Source organism: Arvicanthis niloticus, chromosome 1 (genome assembly GCF_011762505.2).
Source record: "Arvicanthis niloticus isolate mArvNil1 chromosome 1, mArvNil1.pat.X, whole genome shotgun sequence".
NCBI lineage: Eukaryota > Metazoa > Chordata > Mammalia > Rodentia > Muridae > Arvicanthis > Arvicanthis niloticus.
Genome location: NC_047658.1, coordinates 146,579,014 through 146,595,207, shown reverse-complemented (window position 1 = coordinate 146,595,207; position 16,194 = coordinate 146,579,014). Strand labels below are relative to the sequence as shown.

Genomic DNA, 16,194 nt, shown 5'->3' with positions numbered 1-16,194 from the left:
TAACCTAATACCCAGCCTAGATATATCAACTATCTTTGACTGGTGGAGACATGTGAACAACTGCCTCCATATCCCCCTCTCTTTCTCTCTCTTTCTCTCTCTCATCACCTAGCTTCTCCTCTCCTTCTTCTCCTCCTCTTCTTAATCCTTCTCTTCCTCTCGGTACCCCTCCCACCTTAGCTCCTTCTACATATCACCCTTCCTGTTAAAAAAAAACCCTTTTCTCTCAAAATGCAATTAGAGCGTAGTTATGCCAATTTGTACCAGTGAGGTACAAGATAGTCCTAATACCCAGTCCATTATTTTGTTGACTAACCAGAACCTCTGTCATCTCTTCTAACTAAAACAGTTCTGAACCTGGCTTTTTTCTTGGCTTTAGAATGAATGTCAGCTGAAAACCATCCACTCAAATCTTTTCTCTCAAGGTAAATAGCCAGGATTGGCTATGAGACTATAATTTTTCAACCCCATCAGCAATCCAGAATGACTGAGTTAACTAAAATTATGGGAAGCACAAAGCATAGCTTCTAAAACTTAGCCAATTTATAGAGACCGCTGAACACCTGGACACTACCTATACTACAAAACATTGGAGCATCTGATCTTCTGGCCCAGGATCATCTGACAGACCTTAGTGATGCAGAATTATTATTATTATTTTGGTTTGTTTTCGAGACAGGGTTTCTCTGTGTAGCCCTGGCTGTCCTGGAACTCACTTTTTAGACCAGGCTGTCCTCGAACTCAGAAATCCACCTACCTCTGCCTCCCAAGTGCTGAGATTAAAGGCGTGCACCAGCACCGCCTGGCCTGATGTAGAATTATTAAGGGCTGATTACTCTGTCTAGGCAGATATAATCAGTTGACTATTCTGCAAGTGTGTTCTTTTCTGGACAATAATTTGTCTGTAGATGGAAAGAGGCAATTCTTGCCTGGTAGCTGTTTCACCACAACTGGAGTAACTCCAAAGATGCTCAATTTCTTCTTAGAATCCAATACAGAAATCTGTCAGAAGCAGACAGGTCTCTAATCAAAATGAACATTACTACAGAAATGTTTGTAACGTCAATTCTGTGGACTTCTGATGTTTTGAAAAGCAACTATCCATGTAAGGTAATCTGGACTGTTGTTCGTTAACTCCACTCAGCTATTTCTAAATAAAATATAGAAAACACCCTAACAATAAACTCCAAGCTATGAATTTGCTATAGTCCCATAACTCACAGGCTAACCATCTCAAATCGGTTGAAGAAAGTTAAAGAAGGACTGGGTCTAGGCCTTGAGAGTGTTATTTATGTCCTTCTTAAATTTCTCTATTATCATCAGTAGAAGTCATGGCTCAATGTCAGATCCCTGGCTGAAGCCCATTTCAATGTCAGATTCCTGCCAAGAAGCCCCCAAAGCTCTCCACATCTCCCCACTTTTTATTTTATATACAAACTGAGCCTGTCTTAGGTTGTTCTGCCAAGAATGCCTTCCTCACCCATTGTGAAATATGCATTATCAAAAGCAATGCACTTATGTCTTAGGTTGGTAAGGCTCTGTGCAGAATCTTACCCATCCTTGGCTTGCCAGTCTGTTCATTAATACCTCTGTCTGGGGGGGGGTCTATATTTAGTTTCAAGCCATGTACTTTGGCGACCAACATGTTGATATTGTTAGAGAAGGTTTAACATGATGGGCAGTAATAAAATTATTCCCAGGACAAAAAGGGCTAGCATGATCAAGCTATATATATAATTCCTAAGGTTTGACCAAAATGGAAATACTGACCTCAGGCCATGGATAATTTTATCAGCAGTATCTGCAGGATCAAAGTTCAGTGGAGCAGCATTCTTTAAATTCATAATTTCAGTGTGTAAAACTAAAACATGTAGAAAGGTGTTCGAATTATACTAAATACCCTGCAAGTGTCTTTGAACTTTTTCCCAATTATAGTGATTGTCATTGTAAATTTCAGAAGTAATATAAATCCATTGGTATTTGGCATGGCAGTTGAGATGGCTCCTTACATTTAGACTCTGAACCTCCTCTCCAATAATTTGAATAGTATCATAAAGTGCATAAATTCATTGTTCCAAATGCATACCTAAATCCTCTTGAATACTCAGAACATTAATAACATTTTTTGCTGAATGATTAACAAATGTAGCTGTCTTAACTTCTTGTGTCAAAGCAATTGTGGAAGCAGTGTTGCTATCTATTAATGTAATTAAAGCTGCTATACCAGTAATAATCAAGCCCACTACCCTCTTGCTTCTGCTTACAACCTGACTCACTTCTTCCAATACTTGCAAGTTTTTCAGAATATCAAGGTCCTGTAATACTTACAGGCAATAAGACAAAAGCTAGTTGATAGACCACCATAACAGACATGCCAGGTTTCAACACACTGACACAATTAGAAAGTGTACAATTAATACAACTCACATTAAATACTGTAGAAGAAACAAAAGTATTTTTAACATGACCAATTAATAAAACATTAGGTGCTTTAACACATGCACTAACACTTGTTCAAAATCCAGATACTATCCCAATTTTATCTATTGCTGACATATCTTGCAAAGGAACTACAGCTAACTTTCAACTATGTCTCTGGAAATGTTCAGAGCCAGTCTTCCAAATGAAGACTATCATTTTCAATATTGGATTAATTTCTATACCAGTCCATGATTGAGTCAGAATAACTGGTTACATTAAAGGAAAATAGAAGAGTCATTGTAACTTCCCATTTGATTCTCTGTCCCACAGGTCTAAAAGCTTGAGGCAAGGCAGCTTGTCCAATTGGGAATATAGGCAGGCAAAGGTGGCTCAGGAACATATGTCAAATACAGCTTCCCAGTCACCATTGTCAAAGCACTCAGCCAGCTCATGGTCAGAATCATTCTCTGTCTCATCATTATCATGTCTAACCAATCACTCTGGCAGCTAGCATGCTCCCACAGCATCCTGCAGAAGAAACACAAACATGCCCTCTTCCCCATATTAAATATCTGATCAGGATCATGCCATGCCAGTAAGTGTATCCTTCCATTTCACCTGGGCATAAGTATGCCTAGCCAAATTTCTTTTTTAAAAAATTAATAAAAAGAATATGATTTAAATACATTATGGTGTACACAGACTTAATTTTCCCTTTTTTTTATTTTATGAAGATAGTGTTTTAAAGTTCCATGGGCTTGTTTCACAATACCATGTTCGTAAGGATTATAAGGAATCCCAGTAATATGAGTAATATTAAAGTATCAACAGCAAATCTCAAATTCTTAACTACAATAGTCAGTTCCATTACTGCTTTAATCTGATTTGGAAAACCCAGTATAGAAAAACAATGTAGGCAATGACTAATTACATTTTTAGTTTGGTTGCTTTTCCTGTTAAAGAAGTTGCAACTAGAAAGCCTGAAAAAGTGTCAATAGTTACAAGTACATATTTTAATTGTTCAAAATTAGAAATATGAGTAACATCCATTTGCCATAATTGATTAGGTACAAGTCCTTGTGCTAGACTCCTAACTACAGGTGCAGGGGTCCAAAGGCCAATTGAAACTGCCTTTTCTTTTTCTTCCTTTCTTTTTTAAAGTAGTTAAAACTTAATCAAGGAGGTGAACAACCAGCAGAAAAAGTATTAACCATTTTTTTCTTTTGAACATCAAAGAGAACATTCAAGCAATGAAACAAAGACACAGACATAAACTGACAGACACAGACAGATTGGTGCACCAAGCACAAACGACAGACAGAGGGAAGAGAACTAGATGTCCTGAAGGTACCCAGATATCTTACCTAAGGGATCCCAAACCAAGACGAAGAATTTCTCCAGTAGGACCAGAGAGGAGGCAGGACATCTCCTGACCTCTGCCTGTTCCTAGGAGAGCTCTGAGACAGTTTATGTTTATTTGCCTTCTCTTTTGTGAAAACATCCCGAGATAGTAGGCGAGGACTGCTTTTCTCAAACTCATTCTCTCTCATGTCTAGGGAGTAAACTATCTTTAGTCAGGGTCCAAAGACTAAACACATCTATGAGAATTATCTTCACTTCTTTAGATTTTAGCATAACTCTAAACACATACACAAAATACATTTTACCATCACCTTGCCCCATTCTACAAGGTTTATCACCACTGTCCCAAATCTTCTTTACTTTCCTTTGGGCACACTTCCAATTCCTTCACTATACCCCTCTTACTGGAGCTCCAATGTTGAGGCACCATCTGGCAAGGTCAGCTCAGTCAGTCTACAGGTTCTCCAGTGCAGGAGTGAGGATTAAAAAGAAAACAGACAATTAGACAATATTGTAGCATGACCCCAGCCAGTTCTGAGGCTGAAGGCCAGTTTATTTTTTCCCAATCTGCTTTTATACCATTTTAATTACATGCAAGTATCAAGGTCAGTTCTAGGTTGAGGAACTAATAAGACAATAAATGCAAATAGTCAAGGAACAAGCAAGACAATAAAAGCAAGGCAATAAACAAAGTCCCATGATCACTCCCTTGATCACTGTTTTTAAGGGATTATCAGGATGATCAAAACATCTGAGCCTACTTACCTGTCCTAGCCCAAAGTTATTTTCATGCCTGAAGCCTACTTCTTTGTTCTAGCCTAAGATTTAGATTCCTGCCTGAAATTACTTCCTTGTATGGCCCAAATGTCTGATTCCTGGCTGAAGCACATTTCCTTGTCCTTGGCTAATGTCAGATTCCTCACAAGCAGCTCCAAAAGCACTTCACATAGTATGAGGGTTGACAAAACACAGAGGCACTGTGTAGGTGACACACATTTGAAAACACGTGGATGGGTTCATTAGTCACATAATGATACTTTCTGGAGATCAGGGTAATGTTCTGACAGTTGTGTGAAAATTCAGGACAGGACTAGTGCTTTGATAATTTTATATTGATTAAGATGGTGGTCTAGGGAGGGTTCAAATGAGAATGCTTCAATCCCACTTGGGAGGGAGAAGAAAGCAATCATGCAGAGCAGAGGGAGAGAGGAAGCTGGGTAGGAGAGAGGAGAGGGATGGAAAAAGGGGAACATGATCAGGTATTGGTCAGGGCAGACCAGGAGTGAAGCCCTGAGGGCCAGCAGAATGAGTGGAAACAGACAACCTCAAGAAATAGAAGGTGAGGGGGCCCTCTTGAATGCATCAGAGACATGGGAGGTGAAAGAATCCTTAGATGAAATGCCTAACAGTGGGGAGAGAGAACTTGTAGAGTCCACCTCCAGTAGGAAGACACAGTATCACGTGGAGGGATGGGGTTGCCATCCCACAGTCAAAAATTCTAACCCAGAATTGTTCCTATCTAAAAGAACTGCAGGGACAAAAATGGAGAAGACACTGAGGGAAAGGAGGTTCAGTGAGAGGCCCAAGTTGGGATTCTTCTCAAAGGGAGACACCAAGGCCTAACACTATTACTGATGCTATGGTGTTCTTACAGACATGAGCTGCTTACCATAGCTGTCCTCTGAGAGACCCAACAAGCAGCCGACTGAGACAGAGGCAGATACTTATACCCAACCATTGGACTGAAGTTGGGGACCCCTTTGGTTGAATTAGGGAAAGTCTGGAAGAAGCTGAGGAGGAGGGTGACCCCATAGGAAGACCAGTAGTCTCAACTAACCTGGACCCCTGAATTGTTAAGATTTGATAAGACACTATAAGGAACAGTCTACCTTTAGATTTAAATTGCACACATTTATACAACTTTACCTGATTTAAATTCATATTTTTCTTCTTTTGAATGAGGACTTATGGAGCTTTTGTGAAAAAAGAGAGTATCTGTAGATCACAAATTAGGTGGAGAACATTAGATAGTTTATTTTGGGAGCACAGAATAAAGTGTCTTTTAGGCTTGTGGAGCACACAGTGATGATTCCTTATAGGTAGCTAATACTCCTAGGTGCTTTAATTTGAAAATTTAATCTGTACATGGGCTGTATATCAACTTCTAACTACTTTGTTCTAGGGACTCCCTGTGACCCTAGCTTCCTTCTGGCCTGTGTGCCCTGCAATGTGATCTCTGCTGTCATTTTTCAGCATTGGTTTGACTACAATGATGAGACATTCATAGGTTTCATGAAGAATTTTCAAAGAATTATTGAAATTTTAACATCTCCTTGGATCCAGGTGAGGTCCAGTTCTATTTATATGTGAAATGTTATGCGACTCATGTCTGTGCTCTCACTGTGAAGCTAATACTCAGGCTATGAGCTTTGTGGATCTTAAGTCATATCTACAGAAGTTCTGGCATTTTGAGAAGATATGGGTAGCTTTCAAGTTCAAAAAAGAGTAAACTTTGGAATATGATAGATTTTTACAGGGCGTCAAGGGCTGTCAAAATCTGTGAGCTGACTTGTACATTCTGTCCTATATTAGAGAATTCTTTTTTTCCCTAATATTCCCCCCCCCCATTTTCCTTTCTTTCTTTCCATCCCTTCCCTATTTCAGTATTTTTTTTTTCTGTTAGAATATTGTAGGACCGTGAAAGGTAGTCTGGTTCCTGGTAGAGTACAGGCTAGAAATCCCGGTGACCCTGAAGGCATGGAAGGTGTTTTGCTCCACACTTGGGCACTTGGCTTCTGTCACATAGCTATAGCCCCCAACAGCCCTCCATAGATTTGTAGCCATCAATCAAGTAAGGGCAATGCCCCAAGCCCCTCCACAGGTAAAGGACATAACCACAGTTCATAGCCTTGTAGTCTCAGGACTGATCTCCATTTTAATGAGGTACCTAAAGACCTGGAGGACTTAGCCAATAAAATCTCCTTCCCAGACACTCCTCCTTGCAAAAGGTATTCAACCTCAGGCCTGCCTTGGGAAGTAGGGTGTTGTTTTACCCATCTACTTTACACCATGACAATAAACACCTTAAAACCACGGACTGTCTGTTTTCACTGGGATCCTCTGTGGGAAGCCATAGAGAAGGCCTTCACCTATAGAGCCGCCATCTACTCTCCTGTACAAGGCCACTCTGTGTTTCCAACCATGACCACCAAGCCAAGTCAGGCACCTGCTGACCAAGCTGGAGAGCCCCTCTTTTCCCCCTTGGCCCTGGGCTAGATCCAACTGGCAGACCCCCACTCCATTTTCAGCTCTTCCAAGGCTCCTAGCAGCACCTGGGTGCCCAAGAGCCTGAGAACCAGAAGGTTCCTGCCTGCTTGAAGGGCCTGCGAACCCCAGGCCAGCTCTGGCGGTCCCCAGGACCTCAGACTGCTCTCCCCCACCCCCAGAGCTCTGTCCTGAGGCTTCCCCATAGCCCAACACCCACCCAGTGACGGCATGGGGTAAGCACAGTGAAAACTTTCGTGTCCCCTCTCCCTGAGTAGCCTGGTCCCTGTGGCAGAGTGAACGTGGGACCCTACTAACCCTACAGAATATACTTGAACAAAACTAGGTTTTAATCTGATAGGTAATTTAGCTACACATATTTAGTTCTACACTGGCTCCCGTAACACAGTCAGTGGGAGATTAATGACATATTGGTATGCTGTGTAACCTTCAAAAGTTGTTTATATTACCATTTTCTATAAGTTTTACTATATAGCCCAGCCTAGTCTTGAATTCAGGATATTTGTGATTCAGCCTCCTGAGTAGCTGAAATTACAGATGTGATCCCATTTAATATTAACGTTTTATTTAGGATTGCCAAGATTTCCCTTTATGTTTAATTATGGGTAAGTTTGTGTTTGTCTGTGAGTTTGTGCATATATGAATGCAGGTGGCCACTGAGTTCACAAGAAGGTGGATTGCTGTAAGTAGTCACTAGTAGTTATGAACCGTGTGACATGAGTTTTGTGAGCTGAATTTGGGACTTCCACAAGAGCAACACAAGTTCTGAACCCCTGAATCATCTCTCTAGGTCCAATACTAGTTTCCATTTTTTTCAGAGGCAAATGCATTGATGGGTTTAATAGTATATCCTTGGCTACACAGTAAGATTGAGTCTCACCTGGGCTATATAGTGATACCCTGTAACAAACAACGTTTTCAAACAAGCAAACAACAAAACAAGAAAGAAAATCTCAACTAAAAGTTTATTAAGATGGTTTGAATGGCCTGACCACCTAGTTCTCCCAGAGACTAGACCGCCAATCAAGGAGTGTACCTGGAAGGATTCATGGCTTCAGATATATATGTTGCAAAGGATGGCCTGCCTGATAGCAATGAGAGGGGAGGTCATTGGTCCTGGGGAGGTTTGATGCCACAGCATAGGGGGATGCTGGAGGGATAGGGTGGGAGACGGTGGGTGGGGGAACACCCTCATAAAGGCAAAGGGGAGCAGGGAAGGAGGATGTGGAACTGGGGGTTAGTGGAGGGGTAATAGGAAAGTAGGATATCATTCAAGATGTAAACAAATGGAATATTTAATAAAAGAATAAAATAATAATAAAAGAAAAGTAGCAAAAAAAAAAAACCTAGAAATTTTGTAAGCAAGAGGTACCTAACTATCTTCAAACTATCTCATGGTCAGAAAATGTTTCTAACACATGCTATATTATCCTGAACAATACGTGGTTCTATAGGTTGTAAGGGCAAAATGTGTTCCACAAAACAAGGACAATGGAGACCAAATAGTTTATTCCCTTTAGTATTGGAGCAAGAAGCTGTAACCCAGCCATATGAAGCATATATCCCAAAGCAGCTCAGGCCTGCTTTCTTGTTTGAGCAAATGGCTGTAATTAACATTTTATTGTTGTTAATAATAAGATATTATTGAGTATTCCTACTTCATTCTAATTTCAAATAAAAATTGACAGATTTAGGCATGTCTATCAGTATTGCCATTTTTCAGGAGACTGGTGAAATATGCACAGGGTGAACTGGGATACAGACTGCTACCTTTGCTATCACTAATGTGTTATCCTAGAATTTTTGACTAGTCATTCTGCATCTCAGTGTTCTTAGTAGGACAAATGGGACAGTGAGATCAGCACGCACATTCCTTTGGAGATCCAATGTCAGGAACTGAATTCACATTCACTGCACAAGCTGTACATGTGACAGTTCTGGTCTTTTGTTCCATGCTATGCCTGCTCTACCAAATGCCAGACATATAGGAGCACAGGAGTTGTATGTAATTCACCTATTATGAAGTGGTGTATGAAGCTAGACAGGCGATCTATGGTCTGGAAGGTTTGCTGTTTACATTGATTTAAGTTTTCTCTTCTAGCTGTGCAGTGCCTATCCTGTCTTCTACTGTCTCCCAGGAAGCCATAATGAATACTTTAAAATTTTGACTGAAATCAAAGTGTTCATTTTGAAGGAAATAAAAAGGCTTCAAAAATCTCTGAACCTCAGTAACCCTCAGGACTTTATTGACTATTTCCTGATTAAAATAGAAAAGGTACAAGTGACCCTGACTTGCTACTTCATATTTGTGGGTTTTCTGACTCAGCTTTCATTTTTTGGTGAAAGTGGGATATTCAAACTCATGTTCCTTCTAGTGACATATTCATTGCTTTGGAACCAATTTTGTAGACAAATTATATAGGGATCATTAAGATTCTCAGTTTTTTAGAATTAGAAAGACTATGCTTACCATGTTCTAGGTTAGTTCTATAATTTGAGCCAAATAAATACACATACACATCCATTTAAGAGTGATGAGAAGATGTCACTATAGGTAAAAGAACCTTTAAGAATATCAGGTGTAGCAATTTATAGAACACAGGACTTTTCTTTAAAGAGACTCTAGGAAGTCTTTATAGTTGAGCTAGGCTTTGAGGAAACTCCAGTTTAGATTAACAGGAGGATAAGCTAGAGGATGATAATTGTAGTTTTCAAAAGAGCTAACTTTGAGAAGGTGACATTAATTTTAATTATGGTGGTGGTTGTAAAGAATAAAGACTTTGAAAATACCAGTGAAATTTGTATGTGTTTAGAGACTTTAAATGTCATAAAGATTCAACAGGTGGTAGAACTGATAGTATTTGTGTCTTGATATAAATTGCATTTGAAATAGATCACAGAACTTATTTTCTCCAGTGAGTTAGAAGTGAGGAACAACAACATACACACACTCACACAAACTTGAAATGTTGGAACTTTGATTATGTTTTAGCTATGTGCAGGAATCTTAAGAGTTCCATAAATCCACCTTTGTCTTCAGCTAGAACACTTTCTGATAACTAGTTTATTTACAAAATGTTTCTGTCATATTGAATGATTTTGTTATTTTAAAGCCCTTAAAGCAAAGCAAAGCAAGAAAATTAATTCCTCTCACTTATAATTTTTAGGAAAAACACAATAAAAAGCTTGAATATAGCATGGATAACATGATCGCCACCACATCTGATCTTTTTCATGCGGAAACAGAGACGACAAGCTCCACAATGAAATATGGGCTTTTTCTTCTGCTGAAGCACCCAGAGGTCACAGGTATGATCAGAGATAGGCAGATGGAGGTCTAGGTAGAAATGGACTGACAGCACTAGAAACTGCTTTCTTTAATTAGGTGTGGTACTAGCAACATTTGCAGGATTAGTATACTTAACTCTAATTGTATAAAAACAATTAAATCTAGATCACAATAAAGGATGAAGTATTTAATCCACAGCAGGCAATGAAAGGGCAGTGGTCATTATAAAGGGCAGTGGCCATTATTTTTTCTGTAGAATCTTTGATTTGAGTTGTGACAAACACAGCAGATTGGTTAGGGTCCTAATAGAATAACCCCTCCTCTCATATTTTTCTATATTTTAATAAATACTTATTTCTTATCCAGAAAGTATTTATCATGTAAACTTTTGTTAGCATATGTTAGTTATAGACAGTGATGTTTCATTATAATATATATATATTTGGTTTTTCGAGACAGGGTTTCTCTGTGTAGTTCTGGCTGTCCTGGAACTCACTCGGTAGACCAGGCTGGCCTCGAACTCAGAAATCCGCCTGCCTCTTATAACATTTTTATACACAATTATTTCGATTATACCCCATAATTTTCTCTTTCTTCCATTTTCTCCCCATAATTCTCTTCCTCTTTCCAATCATCCCATATTTACATTTATGTCTATTTTCCTTTTTCAATAAACCAATAGTTTAATTAGGTTTATTTATCTGATCTTTGGTGAGGGGTTATTTACTGGATCATCAGCAATTTACCAGTGACTATATTACTTAACAAAATCTTTTTCTACATCATGGCAACTATCAATTCTCTACAGATATTCAGAAAAGTTTTGGGTTTCATGAGCCCCTCCCTGTTCAATGAGGAAAGGTTAATGGAAACAGTCTACTACACATGTCTTGTGACTAATAGTAGCTTCTGAAAGTTCAAGAGTGCAATGGCTATGTCATGATTGGTAGACAGCTTTCCACACCACTATAACCTTTTCTCCTGTGAAATATTCATTCTGTACCATTCTCTCAGATGCTGTCTGAGCCTTAGAAGGGCTGATAAAGATGTCTCATTTATAGTTTACTATTTAAACATCACTTATTTTCTCTGAGTCCTCTCTTAAATAACTATATTCCACTATAAAAAGAATTCTTTCTGACCAAATTTGAAGTCACACCAACCTATAGATATAATAAAAATATTTAGAAAGCAATTGGATGAGCATGCCATATTACTTTGGCAAAACAAATGAGTAACTTTCTCTAGAGGGCCTGTAATATTCTCAACCCTAAGCATTTTACCAGCTCTGCAGTGCCAGACATGAATGCTTTCCTAAAAAGGGTGACTTAAATCTAATCATTTTATGTTATGAGAAAACATATGGCATTTGCCTTTCTAGGCCCATATTCTCCTATTCAGTATAAGATTTCCTAGTTTCACCTACTTACCTTCAAATTATATAATTTCATTTTATCCACAGCCAGAAATTACCATTGTATAAACTGTACAATATTTTAATTATCTATTCATTAATTAGTGGGCATCTAGGCCTATTAAATTTCCTAAATATTTGAATAAAATAACAAAGAATAGGGAGAAGCAAGTATCTTTGAAAGTAATTTCAGGCAGGAATCTAAATCTTAGGCTAGAACAGAGAAGCAGGTTTCAGGCATGAAAATAACTTTGGGCTAGGACAGGGAAATAGGTTCAGATATTTTGGTCATCCTGGTAAGCCTTTAGAAGCAGTGATCACAGGACTTTGCTTATTGCCTTGTTTATTCTTTGACTATTTGTGTTTATTGTCTTGCTTGTTCCTTGACTATTTGCATCTATTGTATTGTTAGTTCCTCAACCTAGAACTGACCTTAATACTTGAATGCAATTAAAATGATATAAAAGCAGATTGGGAAAAAAATACACTCTTTTGACAAAGCACCAAAAAGTGGTATATTTGAGTCATTAGTAATCTCATTTTTAGCTTTTTGAGAATCTCCACACTGATTTTCACAACGGCTGGAACAGTAGTTTTAACTTACATTTTTATGATGTCTAGGGATGTTGAACACTATAAAAGTACTTCTTATCTAGTTGTTTCTTCTCCTGAGAACTTTATATTCATTTCATTTGTCCACTTGCAGACTGGCAGAATTTTGTGCGTGTTTTTAGTTTTTGTATTTTTATAAGTTCTGATTACAAGTCTGTTTTGTTAAAGATATCTGGCAAAGATTATACCTCAACTTTTCACTCTGTTGTTAGTTTCTTTTGCTATGTAGACACTTTTTATTTCATTTGGTCCCATCTGTGGATTCCTGGGTCCACATTCTTGCCCTATTATAGAGTTTTTGTTTGAAAAGTTCCTCCCTCCGTCTACTTCTTGTAGTGTACCCTTGAACACTACAAGTTGTACACCTTGAAACCCTAGGTTTTCCCTAGAAGCACCGGCATTTTAGACTGTAATTATTTAATAGCTTTGAATTGATTATTGCATAGAGTGAAAGACATGGATGCAATTTCATTCTTCTGCCTGTGGATATATGCAGATTTGTCAATATCATTTAGTGAATAGGTGTTCTCCCCCCCACCCCATTGCATGTTTTATTTTACTGTGTGATGCTGCTACAGATGTGTTTAGTTTAGCAATTTATTTCTCAGTGTGATTGTTATTGGTATATGGGAAAGGTATTGATTCTATATGTTAACATTATATCTTACCACTTTGCTGAAAGTATTTGTAATCTCTAGGAGTTTTAAATATTGGCTTCCATTGAGTCTCATATATAGAATCATATCCCCTGTGATTAGTTTTTTCCTCTTATGAAAATTAAGGAATTTGTTTTTTCTAACTCTTTATACTACAATATAAAATGATCAATAATCATATAAAAGATAATCCTATCTAAAACTATGATATCTGACCTGGAAGCTAAAATTCAAGAAGAAAATTGCACGTGTGATTGGCAGCCACCGGAGCCCCGGCATGCAGGACAAGAGCCACATGCCCTACACAGATGCTGTGTGGCATGAGATCCAGAGATACATTGATCTTATTCCTATTCCCTGGCCTCGTAAAACAACACAGGATGTGCAGTTCAGAGGATACCATATTCCCAAGGTGAGATGTGTTTCATTTGTTTCTTCACTAGGCATTTTTGCCTGTCAACAATCAAGTAATATGATTGCAGATGACCTGGTTTTTCACAGGGATGCTAGAATTATATCTTAATTCTAGCATCTTAATTCTCATTTTATATTTCTTTGTCCTTTGTCACATGATTGGGTTCTTACTAACTTTTCAGTACATTGAAATGCCTGTGCCCTTCTTGTCTGTTAATGCAATCTGCTGTCCACATCCTTACTTTTCAGTGGGCTTTTCTACTCTGGTCAATTAACCACCCTTCTGTATTTCCATTTACCTCCATATTTTCTTTTTTTCTCTTTTTCTTATCTTTAATCTGTTTTCACAGTCCAGTTATTATCCTCCTCCTGTTCTGCCCTCCAACAGTTCCTCATCTCATTTCTCTTCACCGTCTCCAAGAGGATGTCCCCACACTCCCATATCCCCAACCCCAGACCCTGCTAGGCCTCCCTATCTCCTAGGTCCTCAAGTTTCTCAAGGGTTAGGTGCATCTTCTTTCATTGAGGCCAGACCAGGCAGTCCTCTGCTGTGTTTGTTTCAGTTAGTGTCTGCTGCCTGGTTGGTAACTCGGTGTCTGAGAGATCTTGGGGGTCCAGGTTTTTGAGACTTCTGGTCTTCCTATGGATTTGCCCTCCTCCTTAGCTTCTTCCAGCCTTTCCCCAATTCAACCACAGGAGGCCATGGCTTCTGTCCATTGGTTGGGTATAAGTATCTGCTTCTGTCTCAGTCTGTTGCTTGTTGGGCCTCTCTGAGGTCAGCAATGCTTGGATCCTGTTTGTAAGTACACCATAGCCTCAGTAATAGTGTCAAGCTTTGGAACCTCCCCTTGAGATGGATCCCAATTTGGGCCTGTCACTGAACCTCTTTTCTCTAAGTCTCTTCCCCACTTTTGTCCCTGCAGTTCCTTTAGACAGGGACAACTCTGAGTCAGAGTTTTTGACTGTGGAATGGCAACTCCATCCCTCCATTAATACCGTGTATTTCTACTGGAGGTGGATTCTACAAGTTCCCTCTACCCACTCTTGTACATTTCATCTAGGGTTCCTCTCTTTGAGTCTTAAGATTCTCTCACCTCCTGGGTCTCTGGTACATTCTGGAGGCCCCCCATCTACCGCCACCACCTGAGGTTTCCTGTTTTCATTCTTTCTGCTGGTGCTCAGGGCTTCACTCCTGACTCCTTCCCCCAGTACCTGATCTTGTTCCCCTCTTCCCCTCCATGTGCTGTCTTCCACCCAGCTCCCTCCTTCCCTTCCTCCTCCTGTGATTGCTTTCTTCTCGGTCCCAAGTGGGATTGAGGCATCCTCATTTGGGCCCTTCTGCTTGTTAACCTTCTTAAGTTTTGTGGATTGTATCCTAAGTGTTCTATGCTTTTTGTTTGTTTGTTTTTTGCTAATATCTACTTATTAGTGAGGTTTTTACACTCCTACATACAATGCATGTAGGTTTTTTAAAATTCTATTTTATTGTATATTTTATTTATTTAAAATACAGATGTCAGCCCCTTTCACCATCCCCCCCCCCAAAGCTTCCTATCCCATCACTCATCCTCTTTTATGCTTTTATACCATTTTGATTACATGCATGTCTTAAGGTCAGTTCTAGGTTGAGGGTCTAGCAATGCAATAGATGCAAATAGTCAAAGAAAAAGTGAGGCACTAAACCCAATTACATGAACATTCCCATGATCACTGTTTCTAAGGGCTTATCAAGATGACCAAAGTATCTGAGCTTACTTCCCTGTCCAAGCCCAAGGTCATTTTCATGTCTGAAGTCTACTTCCTTGTTCTAGCCTAAAATTTAGATTCCTGTCTGAAATTACTTCTTGGATCTAGACTAATATTTAGGTTCCTGCCTGAGATAACTTCTTTGTTCTAGCCTAAGACTTAGATTCATACCTGAAATTACCTACTTTGTTCTAGCCCAATGTCCGATTCCTGCCTGAGACCTACCTATTTCCTTGTCCTTGGCCAATGTCATATTCCTGCCAAGCAGCCCATTTTCTTATCATTGGCCCATGTCAGATTCTTGCCAAGCAGCCCCAAAGGCTTCCTGCCTCTCCCCCTTTTTTATTTCACTAACAAGACAGAGCCTGTCTTAGGTCATTCTGGCAAGAATGCCTTCCTGACCCATCATGGAATATGCATTATCAAAAACAAAGCACTTTTGTCTTAGGTTGGTAAGGCTCTGTGCATAATCTTACCTGCCCTTGGCTTGCCAGCCTGTTAATTTAATAACTCTGTCTGGGGGCTCATTTTCAGGTTCAAGCCATGTATTTGGCTGCCAACACATTGATGTTGTTGAAGAAAAGCTTTAACACAATGGGCAGGAATAAAAGTGTTCCCAGGACAAAAGGGGCTAGCATCATCAAGCTATATATGCCAGTTTTGAAGATTGACCAAAATAGAAATACTGACCTGAGGCCATGGGTAATTTTATCTGCAGTATCTACCACATCAACACTCAAGAAAGCATCATTCTTGAAATTCATAAACTCCCTTATGTATTGTTAAAACATCCAGAGAGGTGTTAGAATTATGCCAAATAGAATGCACATGCCACTAAACTTCTTCCTAATTATAATGAGTACCACTATAAATTTTAGAACTAACATGAATCCAATGGTATTTTTGCCATGACACTCAAGATGGCTTCTTACCCTTAAATTCTGAACCTCCTTCCAGTAATTTGAATAGGATAAAAAGCATCAATCTGTTCTTCA

General features: G+C 39.2%; 1 protein-coding gene across 1 annotated transcript in view; it reads left to right on the top strand.

The window, feature by feature from the left end:
- The window catches only part of LOC117695924 (cytochrome P450 2C70-like), a 66,450-nt gene that overhangs the window by 35,617 nt on the left and 14,639 nt on the right, over positions 1 to 16,194 (top strand). The window contains 5 exon segments of the mRNA XM_076932073.1: positions 5,966 to 6,126; positions 9,170 to 9,343; positions 10,236 to 10,377; positions 13,263 to 13,279; positions 13,281 to 13,451. Of these exon segments, the coding sequence (XP_076788188.1) occupies positions 5,966 to 6,126; positions 9,170 to 9,343; positions 10,236 to 10,377; positions 13,263 to 13,279; positions 13,281 to 13,451 (665 nt within the window).